The 16,590-nt window shown below is 41.1% G+C and overlaps 1 protein-coding gene across 2 annotated transcripts in view; it reads left to right on the top strand.

Annotated features, from left to right (window-relative positions):
* Positions 1 to 10,418, top strand: part of DYRK4 (dual specificity tyrosine phosphorylation regulated kinase 4) — a 36,050-nt gene extending 25,632 nt beyond the window's left edge. For both annotated transcript variants that reach the window (XM_054812873.1, XM_054812872.1), the window contains 5 exons: positions 307 to 479; positions 1,660 to 1,720; positions 2,281 to 2,410; positions 6,057 to 6,211; positions 6,661 to 10,418. In XM_054812873.1, coding sequence (XP_054668848.1) covers positions 307 to 479; positions 1,660 to 1,720; positions 2,281 to 2,410; positions 6,057 to 6,211; positions 6,661 to 6,896 — 755 coding nt within the window. In that variant the 3' untranslated portion in view covers positions 6,897 to 10,418. The remainder of the gene's footprint in view (positions 1 to 306; positions 480 to 1,659; positions 1,721 to 2,280; positions 2,411 to 6,056; positions 6,212 to 6,660) is intronic.
* Positions 10,419 to 16,590: the final 6,172 nt, after the last annotated feature.

The raw sequence follows: 16,590 nt of genomic DNA on the forward strand, positions 1-16,590 counted from the left end.
CTCCAAGTAGGAAAATGAACATGGAATAAGCTGAATCACAGCATTAGTAGAATAATTTATTTCAGCAAAACTTGTTGAAGAACAATTTCCAAATAGAATAGTGGAAAGCATATCACCCATTGGTTTTAGGGTGGAATTAGAAAAGGTTTTCAGAGCCTATATGAGCAATCCTTTATTGGCAGCTAATGGATGGAGTAGATATATGATACCTGAACATGTTTTTCACTTTTCTGTGAAATCTGGAATCCACATTTCTGTCCCATTTATGATATTTTGCTTCTTGTCTAATTTTCTGGTTTGATATAGTGTACACCTATGTTCAGAGCCGGTTTTATCGCTCGCCTGAAGTGATTCTTGGTCACCCTTATGCTATGGCTGTTGATATGTGGAGCTTAGGCTGTATCATAGCTGAGCTTTACACAGGCTACCCACTGTTTCCAGGGGAAAATGAAGTTGACCAACTTGCCTGCATCATGGAGGTAACTTCTGAGATTGTCTTTTGAATTACATCATTTTGATTACATACTCATTACAAACCCATTTGCATACTACACTGCCAGCGACAAAGAGAAATGTCAAGAGATGATGAAATATATTTGTCTATAGTCTGGCCTTTTAAAGGGAGGTTTATTACAGCCAAAGGGCTCTTTGAAAGGATGGGCTCTAATGCAAAACTGTTATTTCTATTTCACGTGCCAAACTCTGCTTTGTACACTCACTCACTTGCTTCTGAAGGAAACATATTATAATCTGGTTAGAATTTGTATGGAGAAGTTAGAACAGAAGAAGCATATCTAGCAGAAGGAAAAGCAATAAAATTATAAAAGGCTCATCGTCTCTTAGAAATCAAACATGTTGGTTGCATTGGATCTCCTTAGTCCAAACTAAGAGAGATTTTTGCTAGCATTTGATTAGTCAACTGTGTCTTTGTCCAGTAAATCTGGAAAACCTCAAAGGCTTGAGTAGAAACCCTCTGAGTGACCTGCTCAACTGCTGTTCTACTCTCCTGGTGAAAAAGTTTTTCCTAATAGTCACCCTGAACTTCTCATGCCACAATTTGTGGATGTCGCCCCTTCTTTCACTGTCTGCCCCTATCAAGGAGTTTGGCTCTGTCATCTTTGTAACTGTTCTTCAAAGAGTTTTAGGAATACACACCTCCTACCTCAGATCACCTACCCAGTGCAAATGTCAGCATAGGTGCAAAACTGACCCATGAAAGCAAGTTACTTCGTTACTCCATACCAGTCACTGAAGTGCAATGTGATGTTGAACTCAATCCCTAGTTCTGATCCTTCTAGTGCCATGTTAGTTTGTACCAGATTTTTCAAAGACAGCATCTCTCCATGTGGCCTCCTACATGTGTCATGATGCTTGTCATGAACAGAGATGCTTGTTCTTAGACTCTTCTATGGTAGTGAAGATTCCAGTGTCCTCCCTTATAAGATCACATTTTCTGTGTGAGAAATCTCTAAGGAATCCCTTAATTCCTTCCATAATAAATGGCACAAGAGGAAATGATTTGTAGACATTTCACAGTAAACTGCTGCATTCAGCTTCTTTTCATATGGAGAAAGGTGAAATATCTCATCTCTCCTGACAGTTGTTATATATGTTTGTGAAATGAAGAGTAACTCCATGAATTCATTTTCTGTGTTGAAGGTATTGGGTCTTCCACCAGCTGATTTTATCCAGGCTGCATCAAGAAAGCGAATGTTCTTTGGTAACTGCTTCTGATTGTTTGTCCTTGTGGGATTCCTCCCTGCTAGTTAATCACTAGTTAATATCCCTGGTAGAGAGTAGGGTCAGAGAACCATAGCTGCTGCTTAGCTGACAGAACTTCTTTCAGGAAGAGGTATTGAAAAGAAGCAAATGGGTAACATGAAGCCTGCAAATGAACCTGGTACTGTGTTTTTTGTGTCTTACGGGCCTCTCATTGCCAAGGTCATAGGGAAGGGATTGGGAAATCCATTCCACTGTTACTCCTTAAAAATGTTATTGCTAAAAGGAACGCAGTGGGCTTTGGGAACTAATTTACATTAAGTCCATTCCTCTGTGTATAATTTGGTTTTGGAAATTACACAAAACAAACAAAAAAACACAGCGTAGGATGCAGTCCCTAGGATGTAACCAGTATTGTTTGCCACAGTGCTAGCAGGCTGTCAATCCAACAGGGCAAAACCAGAGTTAGTGGGATGGATATGAGTACTGTTTTTGCAACTCTCTTAAAGACTTGGTGAGGATTTTTAACATAATTTTTTGAGCATGTCTTTAATTTTTAAGATTCCAAAGGTTTTCCTAAATCCATAACTAACAGCAAGGGAAAAAAGAGATGCCCAGACTCCAAGGATCTAAGCACAGTGCTGAAAACCCATGATGCTGGTTTCTTGGACTTTCTGAAAGGATGTCTAATGTGAGTTCATAGTTTTGACTTATACGCAGCAGGCTAGTTTTGACTTTACTTTCGTTCTCCTGTGCCTTTAAAATCCTTGTTTCTGTTGGATTTTTTTCCTGAGGTGTTTTGGTTTTTGGGGGGTTTTGGGGAGTTTTGGGGGGGTTTTGTTGGAATTTTTTTTTTTCCTCAAGGTAGCATTTGATAACTATTATTATTCACAGCTTATTGCAGGGAGAAATCATGGCACAGAAAGACTATATGGGATTAGTCCAAGGTACAAAAGAAAGCTCACTTCATCATATCTAAAAGCAGATCTTCATCTTCTGATGCCGGAGACTAAACTTTAAAAGCAATGTTTTTTACCTGTTGAGGCCTTTGTATTAAATCCTTCCTGTTTTATCTGAGATAAAGGTTCATTCGGATAACACAGATCATGGTAATGCACTGTCCCAAGGCAGTGCATATCTGGAGATCAAAGTTTGGTTTTGTACTTAAAACTAACTCCTGCTCTGGTGGGAAGAAAGTCTTCCAGTTTCCTCCAGAAGGAGCTACATTGGGAGCTGAGTTAGCTGGCTTGAATGTCTTGACTATATTTTCTGTGTTAGGCCTTGGGATTGGCAATCAGGTGATATGCTGTGGTATATATATGAAAACAGTTCTGCTTCGTTGAATATCGGCTCACAAAGATCTTGTGCTCTGCATGCATGTTCCCTTGGATGAGATTACACTCTTTATTTCCAATAGACCATACGTCTCCCCCTTAGCAGGGGATAAAAATGCAAAGTACATTCAGCCGTGTCTCCACCCCAGAATCAACAGTATTGTTTGCTTGCTTCTTCTTGACTGTGGTAGTTAGTGTGGAGAATTACTTAGCACACTTACCAGAGTGGTACCTTGTAGTTTGCATGCTGATTTAAGCCCTTTTTGTCCTTATCATAGTTATACCTATTTGTCATGGACAGCAGGCACATTGCACATTTCAAGAATTATTTGATAGACTGTATTTTTCTGTTCTCTTGATTGGAATAGATTTTTATAAATCACCAGAGCTCAGAATACGAGAAGAGTCTTAATATGTCTCATCCTGTCATTTCTAGGATAAACTGTTGTCTTTACTCCAGGCAAGTATTTTGCTACTGAATAGCTAGTATGACAAGTGGTCCACAGCTGTTTTCTTAAAGGAAATTGATTATTTGCACATTTTTGTGAACTCCTAAATGCAAATAACATGCAATTGTTAACAGTCTTCACACAAGGTAGGAATCCTACAGATTCTCTATGCCAGGAACTTTTTACCTAGTATCACAGAATAATGTGGGTTGGAAGGGACCTCTGGAATTCATCTAGCCCACCTTCCCACTCAAAGCAGAGCAAACTTTGAGTCGGTTGCTCAGGACCTTGTCCAGTCGGGTTCTGAGTATCTCCAAAGAGGGAGATCCGTGGCTTCTTGGGGCAACCTGTTCCAATAGCAAACCACACTGATGGTGGGAGCATCAGTGTCCAAGTGGCTATGTGTTTGTGTGGGGGAAGAGAGATTGATTTAGTGTCACCAGTGTATCATCTGTCTTCACAAGGTAAATGGGCCTTTTTAATAAATGAAGAATGGTGGGAGAAGTAACATGGCTCAAACATGATCATGTGTCTTTTCCAAGGCAGTCAGGTTACAAAGCATTTTACAGAGTGGGACTCCATGGACTCTGGTGATATGAGGTGTCATTTTACTAATAGGTCTTTTTGCTTGGGAGATGGTTACTAATGAGATTTTACTCATCCATCAAACTATAAGACTGAGCGTGCAGGAGCAAACTTTTGTCTGGTTGCCTCAAATACTGGCCTCTTGCATAGGTGCAGTACGGCATTCAGGGTGAGCCTGGATCCTAATTTATACTGTGTAATAGCAGCAGAAGCTTGTCCCATACCTTCTCCAGTGTTATCCCTATCTTATGCAAGGCTACTATTTTGTGTCTTCTTTAGCGCTGACCATAAGTTTCTTTCTAGCAGTTCAGTAGTACTTTCCTAAAGAAATCCACGCTAACTTGTGGTTACATGAAAAAAAAAAAAAACCAACATCCCTCTCTGTTTCACAAGAAGGTTCCTTTTAATGTTCTCTGCTAAATCTGTATGAATCATTGATCCATTTTGGTTTGCTGGCTGAATCAGAACATTTAGAAAATAGTTGCAGTGAAGCAAAAAAACCTGTAAACAAGTCATTTCAGGTCACAAAGGAAAAAAATATTATATGTTGGGATTGTTTAAATTTTCAAAGGAATGAAGTGAGATTTGAAATGAAAACTCATTTTGAGACAAAAAGTATTGAACTATTTTGTCTTTTTCACTTGCCAATCTGTGTCCATCCAAAGCAGCCTGATTCATTTGCCATGACTTCACAAACAGTTTTGTTCAACTTGCATATGCCAGTTTTGTGGATGAAAATATCAGATTCACTCAGCTTTTGTGATGAAAAGAATCTGGTTTTTTTCCTACATTATTGCTGTACAGTTCTGAACAGCAATGAGATTAGACAAATCAGAACAAAATAATCTGCAACTGATATAGAGATTAGTAACACAAATATTAGGATTGATATGAATGAAGTACAGATGGGAACGTATGTGTGTTTGACCACTGGAAGAGAGAGCAGAACAGGGGTTGGAAGAATGTTATGTATTAGTAACAAAGGACACTGCTCCCACATGTAAAACCGGGGAGCGTGTTGTCTGTGTCACAGCCAGGGAGCCTGCACTCTGGTGAGACCACAGCACAGGTGACCAGCAGTGAAAAATCTCAAAGCTCACAGCAATTGCATGGCAATGAGCTTGCAGAATATTACATATGCAACCTTAGCCTGACAGGAAAACAAGCATGTATTCCAAAATACAAGGGAAAACAGTCCAACATTTCTGGTGACTGAAGTCAGCAAGGTTCTGATCTGAAGGACCATAGGACCATGCCCAAACAGCAGGCGACTCCTAAAGGATAGACAAGATCCATCTAAAGACTAGTACATCATCACCAATCAAGAACTCCAGAGATGTGATGAGGACTCAGTAGCTGACAACCCTTGTCCTTTGTGTGACACACAAGTGGTCTTGGCTGGAACACTTGGTACTTGTGAGTATGTGGGTGTGAGAACAGAGTGAATGAAACCTGTGAGAGAATAAAGTCAATGTAGAGATTTTGAAAAAAAAAAAAAAAAAAAAAGAAACACCTTTCATTTCCATAATAAGATCTCGCATGAGTTTTGTTAAACAATGTCTCTACAGTAGTTTCAGGTGCAGTTACATTACAGAAGTCATATCTTTTAATGAATTACTCCATGTGTCAATTACGTTCCCTTTCTTGGAGCTTGTCTTGAAAGAATGTGAAAGCTTTGAAATAAATATTCAGTAGGTTCCCTAACCTAAAAACACCGTGAGCTGCATATGAAAAATGGTTTGATGCTGTAGAGGGTTTGATCAGCAAAGCACACAGTGCTGAAGTACATAAAAAGTTTTGAAGGGTGGAGAAGATTACATAAGATTTTTCCATGTTTTCAGTTAGAATTCTTTTGTTTCAAAAAACATACTCATGACCTGACTTTCAGAAGACAATACTGAATCTTTTGGCTTAAACTAATTTGCAGTTAGAAATAGTTGAATAACTATTTGTCTACCATGGATTTAAGGTGGGAACCTGCCCTGCGCATGACTCCTGATGAAGCAATGAAGCATGCATGGATCCAGGAACCAAAAATATACAGAGCAAAACAGAAAACACAGACTTTGAGGAAGCTGAGTGATGGCTCTTTCTCTACACCAGAAAAGAAAAAAGAGAATATTCGTAAGCATGTGCTACCTGGAGAACTACGTGCATGTATATCAGTGTTTGGTATTTCTTTGTATTTAATATAATCTGTCTGAAGTAAGGTGAAATGATAATACACAGTGTGCAGATAATGGATGGTCACTGGAATGTGGTGGATAGAGCCACTATTTCTCACTTCTGTAGAAATGTATTACTTATGTTTTATAGCAGCTGGCAGCAAGAAGACTGGCAGTACTGGCAGTACTACTACAGATCTTTTCCTTACTGACAGCAAAATATTTGTGATATCTGACACCAGACCACAGTGCACTTCACTTTTAGAGCAAAAGAATGCGTCAAGGGTAGTTGAAAGATCCCAGAGAAAATTTTCAACTGATTTTTTGTGAATCTGTGGCAATCGTATGTTTATCTGCTGCTAAGGGTCTGCAGTCTTACCCTATCATTTTATTTATTTATTATTGCAGATAATATCTGGAAAGATATGGCTGACAATGTGAAAAGTGAACTGGCTGAAAGACTGACTCCCACTGTGCCCTCCACAGGCACAATAGAAAATGATGTGCAGAACACAAGGAAACATGTTATTCCAGAGAAACATTTGGAAACCCAAATGGAAAAGCCTATAAGGAATGATCAAGCAGAACACAGTGGTGAAACAGCTCTTCCAAAAAATTCTCTTTTTTTCCCACCAATTAAGTAATACACAGCACAAGTGATGATTGGTTCAGTTGCATACCTGGTATATTTTGTAGGTATTTGTACTCAGGAATATAAGCTGTATCTGTCTGTACATAGGCTGTGCACATTGTAAGTATATTTAATGTTCATTTTACCTTGAAATAGTCCAGGTAACCAAAACAGAATTTGAAAACCATTCCTTTTCCTGATCTACATCCTTGTGATCAGAGATCCTTCACAACCAGCAGCAATAAAATGGAGACTGTAGAGGTGGAGAGTGGCTTATTATTGATGTTATAGTAGACTTTTGAATTTTAGATTTTCCTGGATCTAAAAGAACAAATGCATTGACTTCAGAATCTGAATCCTTTCAGCATAAATCAGGAATAATTCATGGATAGGATTACTGGATTTACTTCTGTATAAAACATAAGAGAAATCAAACCCAGCATCTTTACTTTCCTCCTTCTTTATCTCCCACTTTTTAATAGTGAAGAACTAGATGGAAATACATTGTCACACCTTCTTAACAGACTTAGAAAGGTAATTTATGTTCTTTAGCAGCAACAAAGAATGGTGTTCTGGGCCCACTTCTGCAGGGACTCCACTCACTATTCATATCAACAAGAAGGATGGATTAAATCAAGCTGGTTTGATTTAGGAAAATTGTCCTCCATAGGAAGTTTAACTTAATACCCTGAAAAAAACAGATTTCTATGACCCCTATGATTTATATGTTTAACTCATTTGAACATTCAACACTTTGGACAATAGACTGCCTTTTCATTGCATTTGTAAAGCACCCACCTCACTACAACTCTCATGCTTTACTGTGGCTTATAGATAGTACCGCAATTTAAAAGGAAATAATGAGGAAATTGTCCTACAAAATACAGCTGCTACTGTAGCAGTGATATTGCAGTAGTCCCAAGAGAAATAGGTGTTTGTAGGTGTTAAGAGTCACCATAACAGCAAACTCCCACAGGTTCTTTGTGCAAAAGGAGAACCCAAAGGATACGAAAATGGTCCTCACACAGTTCTAATCTAATAGTGAGTAAATAAGCCGTCTGACAGGGTACAGAGGTGACTGCATGACAAAAGGCCGGTAGCAGGTGTGCTCTCCTGATGAATAGAAAGTTAATGGTAAGGGTGACCCCAGAGAACATGGACTGCATGACGCAGTGTGACCATTCTCTCAGCTTCAGGCAAATCCTGGGACTCATGAAGAAACACCTGGAAGAGGAGTGACCCAAAAAGGGCAATAGCCCATTATTGAGTGTAATTGAGCAGTGAATTATAAGGGTATTTTGGCAGACAAATATCATCCCGCTGTGATGCAGACATTCCTGAGAAACAGGCCAGCTTGCAGTACCAGAATTATCTGTATCTCTGGCTTCAGAGAGACTCCTTTGCAGCTGAGCTCTCCTGGAGACTATAAAACATTCCCATTCATCACTAAAATGATGTACCAGGAAAAGTGAGTTCTGTAACACACAGCTTTTTGGTGATTGCACAGAATACCCAGGGTGGGTGAGCATCTTGCAGAATGTGGGCAGAGCCCTTATCATATTCCACAGAGAAGGAGTCCCACCCCTGGTGGGAGCTGATGGAGGAGTCGGACTTACCGTCATTTTTAGGGACTATTCAGATAGGTTTTTGTAGATATTTGGAAAATACTTTGGCTGTTTGTTTGCAGGTAACACAAAAGATAAGAAGCAAAGGGTTTATGTTTAAGTGCAAGGGTTCAATGTGGACTACGAACAGCAAGAGTACTTATCCTGACACACGTAATGTAAAAGGTCAGATTCTTATACCCTGGAACTATAATTTGTATTGTTTTGATTCTGTTGCTGCTCATTCTCCATCTCTGTTGTGGTACATTCACTTGACTGCTTAGGCTGCTCCGAGTTAAAATATCTGTCTTCTCACAATTGTGCACTTGTGTATTTGTCTGCTCTACCTCAGAGACAAAGTTTGGGGTCAATTATACCAAGTTGCTCTTGATAGTCCTAATGAAGCTGTAAACCTCATTTGATGTATGGACTTGTGTGCTGGAGCCACTTTTTCTTCACAATTAATACATTTCAATAGCTTTTTGTAGTCAGTAGCACCATATTACTTCTCATGGCATCTGCTGATGGGTTTTTCAAGGCATTCAGTGCTGAGGGAAAAGTGACAAAGCCGCCTGAAACTGCAATTCAGTTTGGTTATCCTTCTATTCACAGAAGGCAGACAGATGGCATTTCACTGTAGCTAGCTGGCTGCCAGGTATTTCCTGTCTTCCCTTCCTTGCTGACCTGCTGTTCTTTTTTAATTCCTTCAGCCTCCACAGTGATTTCCATCTTCAAAATCTTTCCTAATTAGGGCTCTTTTAGATAACTGTTGGACTTTTTTCGGAGATGGCAGAAACAAATAGAAATGACTTGGGAGAAAGATCTTTCTTTTCTTTGAGTCAGTGCAGACTCAAAGAGAAAAGAAACACTGAATGATCAATTTACTTAATTGAAAAGCCTAAACCATGCATCATATTTTGTTTCTGTGTGATGTAGTGTCATTTTTTAACCACATCTGCCAAGGAAATGAGGTGGCTGCTTTCTTGTCTGTCTCTGCACATTGGTCTGCCTATCTTCTGGTTGGTGTCCTCTTCCCCTGTTAGCTCTTCAACTTATTAGCAGATATTAGCTGAAGTAGGCAGAGGAACAGTGTTCTCAAAAATATTTGATTCTGTATGTTACAGTTGTAAGAGGAGTGAGACCCTATTGCTGTTACCAGTGAGGGAAAGGCAGGAGAATGTGGTCCTGGTCAGTTCTGCTGGCCCACCGAGCAGCATGAGAGCACTGGCTGCCCAGGGAGCACATGCTTGTTTCTGCATCACTGTAAGGATACACTGCTCCTTGATCAGGAGCTGGGCCAAATAAAAGCCATTAGGGAATGTGGGACATCATAGAAAGAGCTGGGCTTTTTACAGCGGAGACAACTGATTTGGGGTGTAAGGCATCATGGCATGGAGAAGTGCTGGGAAATCATGTCATTGTGTTGAAGAGAAGTTGCAGGAACCAGCACTGTTGCAACAGTAGGTATTTACAGTAGTCGGACACAAATCTTTAGGAAATCAAGCTGTGAGAACACAAAGGCTCAGTGGACAAGATGTTATACCTGTTCTGTCTTTGAAATCTCATGAAGACAATGTTGTCTGTGAAAAAATAATGATAAAGCATGCTCCTAGCCCTGATGCTTCTGGAATTGAATGCATTTTTCAATAATTGCACCTCACCACCCCTCCTAGGAGGCTGTCTAAGCATAAGTGCTGTAAGTCAAACACAGTATCATTGCCAGAGCCCAGCCCAGACCATAAGGATCCTAACTCTAAGTCTCTAAGTCTTCCTTGTACTGGATCCTGAAGTTAGTTCTTTTATTCAGGGTCAATACAGATATCATCTGCAACCACTTTAAAACACCACAATCCCAATTTGTGTAACAACACAGAGGTGCAAGCTGGTCGGGAGGTGTTGCGTGAATGTTGGTTTTGGATCCTTCCCTGATGTTTCAATGCCATCTAGTGTCACTACAGGTTGCCTGTATTAAATTTTAAATGCATTGCTAATGGGTCTTCTTTAATGCCCCCCCATAACTGAGTACTAAGTCCACCAAATATATCTCATAGAACAATGTGCAACAGTGGTGAGGTCCCTGTTTATATCCAGAATGTTGTATCTCTACCTGGGAACAGGGTGCTTCAGGGTTATACCCCAACCCAAATAACAAAAAAAGCATCCTATGTTATATGAGGGTAGAGTTGAGCCATTAGAGTGTAGCAGTATGTCTGTACTACACTGAAAAAAAGTATGAGTTTAGCAATTACTTCACTGAATCAATGCAACTAAGAAGCTCTCAGAAAAAAGTACAAGAAATCTAAAGCACAGATTTTGCAGCTTGCTCCCCCTTGCCCTTCTTTTGCATTGTTTTGATTTCACAATGCACAATGTACACATAACACACCATGACTCTAGTAACATCTGCGTGAATAAGCAGGGATCATCTACCCTGGGGCAAGGAGCTAACCAGGAGTATAAAGTATTTGTAATGCTGGCTTTTATCTATTTATCAAACCTTTAATGTTTGTCAGACTGGATGGATTAAAGACATTCGAATTTTTCTGTTGACAAAGAAACTTGACAGAGAAACTGACAGATTGCTCACATTATTTACAAGTGGGTTTTTTTAAAGCAGAATTGTCACAGTAAAATCATTGGTAGGCCCAGTGAATTCAAGAATTACAGTAATTTGTGATAGGGAAAATCTAGGAAGATTTAAGCTCTTAGAATTAAATTTTTCCCATTTGTCAGCTCTGTGACCTCGTGCTCCAAGTACTTGCATGCTGTGAGGACCAATCACTTGTTTGACAAGAGTATTGAACAGACAAAGCTCTAAGAATTATTTCCAACAAAACACCCAGTCTTATCTTTTACTTGATTGGAACTTCTTTGTATCAGCACCAGTATCCACATGGCACTGCAGTGTATGGGATGGACATAAATGAAGATTATACACAGGGAACTAGATTGCACAATAAAAAAAAAAAAGGTGTTACAGACATTGTTTAACATGTAATCACATTCAAACTGCTAGTTCTTCACATACAAAAGGTTGGCTATGGGCTGAGTTGTTGCTTCTGCTAGGAAGAAACAAGCAATAATGAGAGTTTCTTTAGTGGCATCCTGTGTGTTTGTATGGGAGGTAGACAGGTTCCAGCTTCCTGGGGCATGGCCGGAGTGGGGCAGCAGGGGACACTTGTCATTCTCACCATTCCATGCCTATTTCCAGACACGGCACTGCTCAAATAACCTCTTTGCTTCCTCTCATGATCCTCCTGCTAGAAATCGATCTCTAGTTTTGTTACCTGCCCAGGTCTGTGACCTCCACAAGTAGAGAGCCTCCTGATTACTCCTGGGCTACAGTGCAAAGGTTTATGGCCAGGCATAAATTTCTGCGGCTATAGGTGTGCACGTGCCCTCCTATTTGTTATGTGAGATAGCAAAAGCCAATTTGTCAGCCTGGGAACCGGTCATCTTTGACCCTTTATCCTTCCCAGTGCTCTTAGCTTTCAAATGACAAGTCTTTCAGCAAAATGACTATGTAGACACTGTGCTTTTTATATCTGTTCCAAAAGGCCTTTATCCATAACCTACGATGGCCCTGCCTTCAACAGTACTTATGTCACCCCTTTGAAGCTTGGGAAGGGAAAGGAGGCTAAAGAACTACAGTCCTACAATTCCCCCTTCCCTAAATATCCCTCACATGCTCTTGTACCATCTCTTTCCCTCATAGCCCACTTGGCAAATTACTTAATATAAAGAGAACTATAACTTCTTTATCCTCAGAGTTTTGTTCAGGGCATCCAGGATTTTCAGTCTGTGAGAAAAGAGAGGGCTTTTCATAGCTGCAGTGGGACAACTGCACAAACAGCAATATCTGTGCAACACTGCAACAGAAAAACAAGCTAATAGCAGTAAAAGAGCCGAGAAATAATGTTAAGCAAAGGTGAAGTCCTTTCACAATGCAGCTCATGAAAAAAATCTCCCCTATGCCAGCACCTTTCCTTCAGGATTGCGTGCTTTACTCAATAAGGAGCCTGTATCTCCTCCGCTTCTCGCTACGGGCTCGCCATATGATTTAGTAGAAGCAGTCCTGCAGACGCGTGACGAAAGGTAAGTCAGCTTAGCACCGTCTTTCATGAAGTCTACAGGTTTTTGAAACCTAGAAGATCTGGGATGGATCCAAAGACGGAAAAGGAGGGCTGTCAAAGAAGTGCAGCAATGGATGGTGCTGAATGCAAGTATATTTTTAGCCTAGTTACCAAAGGTTCAAGTTACCACTCTGTTGGAGTATCTGTCCAGGTATCAATCTTCAGTCATTTTTAAAATTGCTGGTTAATTTTATTCTCAATAGTCAGCATAATACAATAACATGTCATACAATGTCTTATAAGGGAGTATCATCCATCTCAGTATGATATAGTACTGTGCACCACATTGCAAAGCATAGCAATCTAAACTGCAGCAGCTCATAGCACAATATAATGCAACATAATGCATTTCCCAAATGAAAATAGTCCTACGTCATCTTAAGGCCTTCTAGAGGACACAGTCATTGGGAAGGATGGAGATGGGGAGGGACAAGAAGTATTTGTCATACTTGAAACCTGAACTGCTGAGAATCGGGAAACAAAGTTAGTAAATTCACTAAAGCATATTTGCTTCTTCCCTTTTCAGCAGATAAGCTAATACACCACTAGTCTACACACTCGCACTATACCAATATGCCTTGTTCAGAGAATAGGAAATGTTATAATTATTGCAAGCACTGTAACAAGTTCTATCAAGCAAACTTTGTTCTGGTCACAAGGCACAGAGACGAGCTGCCTGCACTTACTCTAGTCTTGAAAACATTGATTCCCCCACTGACACCCCCTTCTTCTTGCCAACACTTACAACCCATTCATTTTCACCCACGGCATTCCCTTTGCCACTGTCCTTTCATTTGCCCTTCATTAACGTCCTCCTTTTATGTTCCCTTGGGTAATATAGCTAAGACCTTTTAAAGGACGGCAATGAATCGATGCCAAAATAGTGGATATTCTGCTGAGTGTGCATTGACTTGAGATAGAGGATTCAGCTTCAAGCCTTGCTCCAAATACCACAACACTTGGTCCAGAAGCTGGATATCAACCTACCAAATGTCCTTTCTGATTAGCTCATTTGGGCAGTTGTTTCCTTTTTCTCTTATTTTCAGTCCCTAATTCCACTTGGAACTGAAAGCCTTCCCTGACAAACTTTTGGCAGTGTGGTATGTCTATATGAAAAGCTCTGGGTTTCAGTGCGTCCACATTTTTGGAGAAAAAAATTTCATTTGAAAAATAAGTGAACAGCTCTACTGCTTTTACTGTTGTTCCCTTTACTGTCTAACAGGCAGTGGTCTTCCCACCATTTTGCTCTAAAACAAAATACAGCATATTTCCATAATTTCCCCCTCAAAAAAAAAAAAAGTAAAGAGAAAAGTAGACTTTAATATTAGTCTGAGCATAGCTACAGAGCAGTGGTGCTTAACACCTGGATAAAATGAAGGATAAAGTCAGAAAATGGTAATTGAAACCATTCTAAACAGCAATATTTAGTTTCATTCCTACCAACAACAACATTATTAGAAGTGGGATCCCCTGTCCTTACACATGAACACTGGCAGAAGCAGCTGTGTTTAAAATGCTGTCTTTCCTTCTCATTAATGCCTCATTTTGAGGAGGTATAAACCTGTGCTCCAGGCTTTTTATTGTCACTGCAGGCATGAATCTCTTGTCTTAAAATATGCATAAATAGCTATTTTAGATGGCCTAGTGACCGCAGATATCCACACAGAGCTGACAGAGATGAGGCAGGTAGGGCAGGAAACCCATGCCCTCCTGGAGCAGCAGATGAGGCCAGCTGAAATACAAGTGGGCATCTCAAATGGCACTAGACACCTGTGTGTGGGCAACTGAATTAGGTCTCCTAAGTCAGGGCTCCACTGACAGCTTATGAATAGAGATGCACCTGTATATGTCTAGACGTCTATATATCTAGGCATGTTACTCTCAAATTAAATACTTCCCTAAAAGTTTTATAGCTAATCTTCAGCAAGATTTTGAGGTTTTTTCACACTAAGATTGAGTTGAGGGGGGGATTAGAACTGTATTGAAATGAGTGATTAGATTTATACTAAAAAAATGAGAAGAAATTTAAAGGGTACAGAAATGCTGCAATTTGGATTCATTCCATGTCACTTAAGTCATTTAAAAAATAGTTGTTTGGTCTAAGTTAGTCTAGGCTCCCTCTGCCACTGATCATGAAGGCAACCTAAATAACTGCCTTTGGCTGGATATCCAATTTTGAACAGCTTGTGGTCTCTGAGGTGAAGGTTGCATGTCTTTCCACATTTCCAAAACTCTGTGACTTCCCCTTTTTTTTTTTTTTTTTGGTAAAATGGAGTATTTTGTTAAAGATTGGCCTAAAAGAATCATAGAATCATAGAATCGTTTGGGTTGGAAGGGACTTCAAAGATCATCTAGTTTCAACGCCCCTGACATGGGCAGGGACACCCTCCACTAGACCACGTTGCCCAAAGCCCCATCCAGCCTGGCCTTGAACACTTCCAGGGATGGGGCCTCCACAACCGCTCTGGGCAACCTGTTCCAGTGCCTTGCCACTCTAACAGTAAAGAATTTCTTTCTAACATCTAATCTAAATCGACCCTCCTTCAGCTTAAACCCATTACCCCTTGTCCTGTCACTACGCTCCCTGATAAACAGTCCCTCACCAGCTTTCCTGTAGGCCCCTTCAGGTACTGGTAGGCCGCAATTAGATCTCCTTGGAGCCGCCTTTTCTCCAGGCTGAACAATCCCAACTCTCTCAGCCTGTCCTCATAGGAGAGGTGCTCCAGCCCTCCCATCAGCTTCGTGGCCCTCCTCTGGACTCGCTCCAACAGCTCCATGTCTCTCCTGTACTGGGGCCCCCAGAGCCAGATGCAGTACTCCAGGTGGGGTCTCACCAGAGCGGAGTAGAGGGGCAAGATCACCTCCCTCGACCTGCTGGTCACACCTCTTTTGATGCAGCCCAGGACACGGTTGGCTTTCTGGGCTGCAAGCACACACTGCCGGCTCATGTTGAGCTTCTCATCAATCAATAACCCCAAGGCCTTCTCCTCGGGGCTGCTTTCAATCCATTCCTCGCCCAGCCTGTAGCTGTACTTGGGATTGTGCCGACCCACATGCAGGACCTTGCACTTGGCCTTGTTGAACTTCATGCAGTTCTCACAGGCCCACCTCTCCAGCCTGTCAAGGTCCCTCTGGATGGCATCCCTTCCCTCCAGCGTGTCTACCCCACCACACAGCTTGGTGTCGTCAGCAAACTTGCTGAGGGTGCACTCGATCCCATTGTCCATGTCGCCGACAAAGATGCTGAACAGTGCCGGTCCCAGTACCGACCCCTGAGGAACACCACTTGTCACTGTTCTCCACTTGGACATTGAGCCGTTGATCACAACTCTTTGAGTGTGACCATCCAGCCAATTCCTTATCCACCGAATGGTCCATCCATTGAATCCATGTCCCTCCAATTTAGAGACAAGGATGTCGTGCGGGACAGTGTCAAATGCCTTGCACAAGTCCAGGTAGATGACGTCAGTTGCCCTTCCCTTATCCACGGATGCTGTCACCCCATCATAGAAGGTCACCAAGTTTGTCAGGCATGATTTGCCCAATGACCAAGAACAAGCAAAGGTGTTAAATAACCTCAACAGAAGGTCAAATATTGTGAAATTAAACACTGGCATCAGTTCAACTGGCTATAACAGGAATCTTATGCTTCCCATCCTGCACTGCAATAGGGAGTCATTGAGCTGGGGAGATGTGGGGGTTGGAGTTGGCTGTGTGTCAGGGACATGCGTGCTGTTGGCAAAGGGTTTCAGCAGTGGAGCCTTCAGGGTCATTTCAAAAGAGTACTGGGCATAACACTTTCATTCTCCTTCACTTCCTGAGTTTGTTGTACATCATCATAATCCCCAAGGGGAAAACTCAGTGAAACATCACTGCTTTCCTCTTCTCTCTCTGTGTCTGTCTGCTGCCTGAGGCAGATCCTCAGGTGTGCCGTCGCACCCTGTGGTTCTGACTCTCCTCTTTCTTTTCA

Source organism: Grus americana, chromosome 1 (genome assembly GCF_028858705.1).
Source record: "Grus americana isolate bGruAme1 chromosome 1, bGruAme1.mat, whole genome shotgun sequence".
NCBI classification, from domain to species: Eukaryota; Metazoa; Chordata; class Aves; order Gruiformes; family Gruidae; genus Grus; species Grus americana.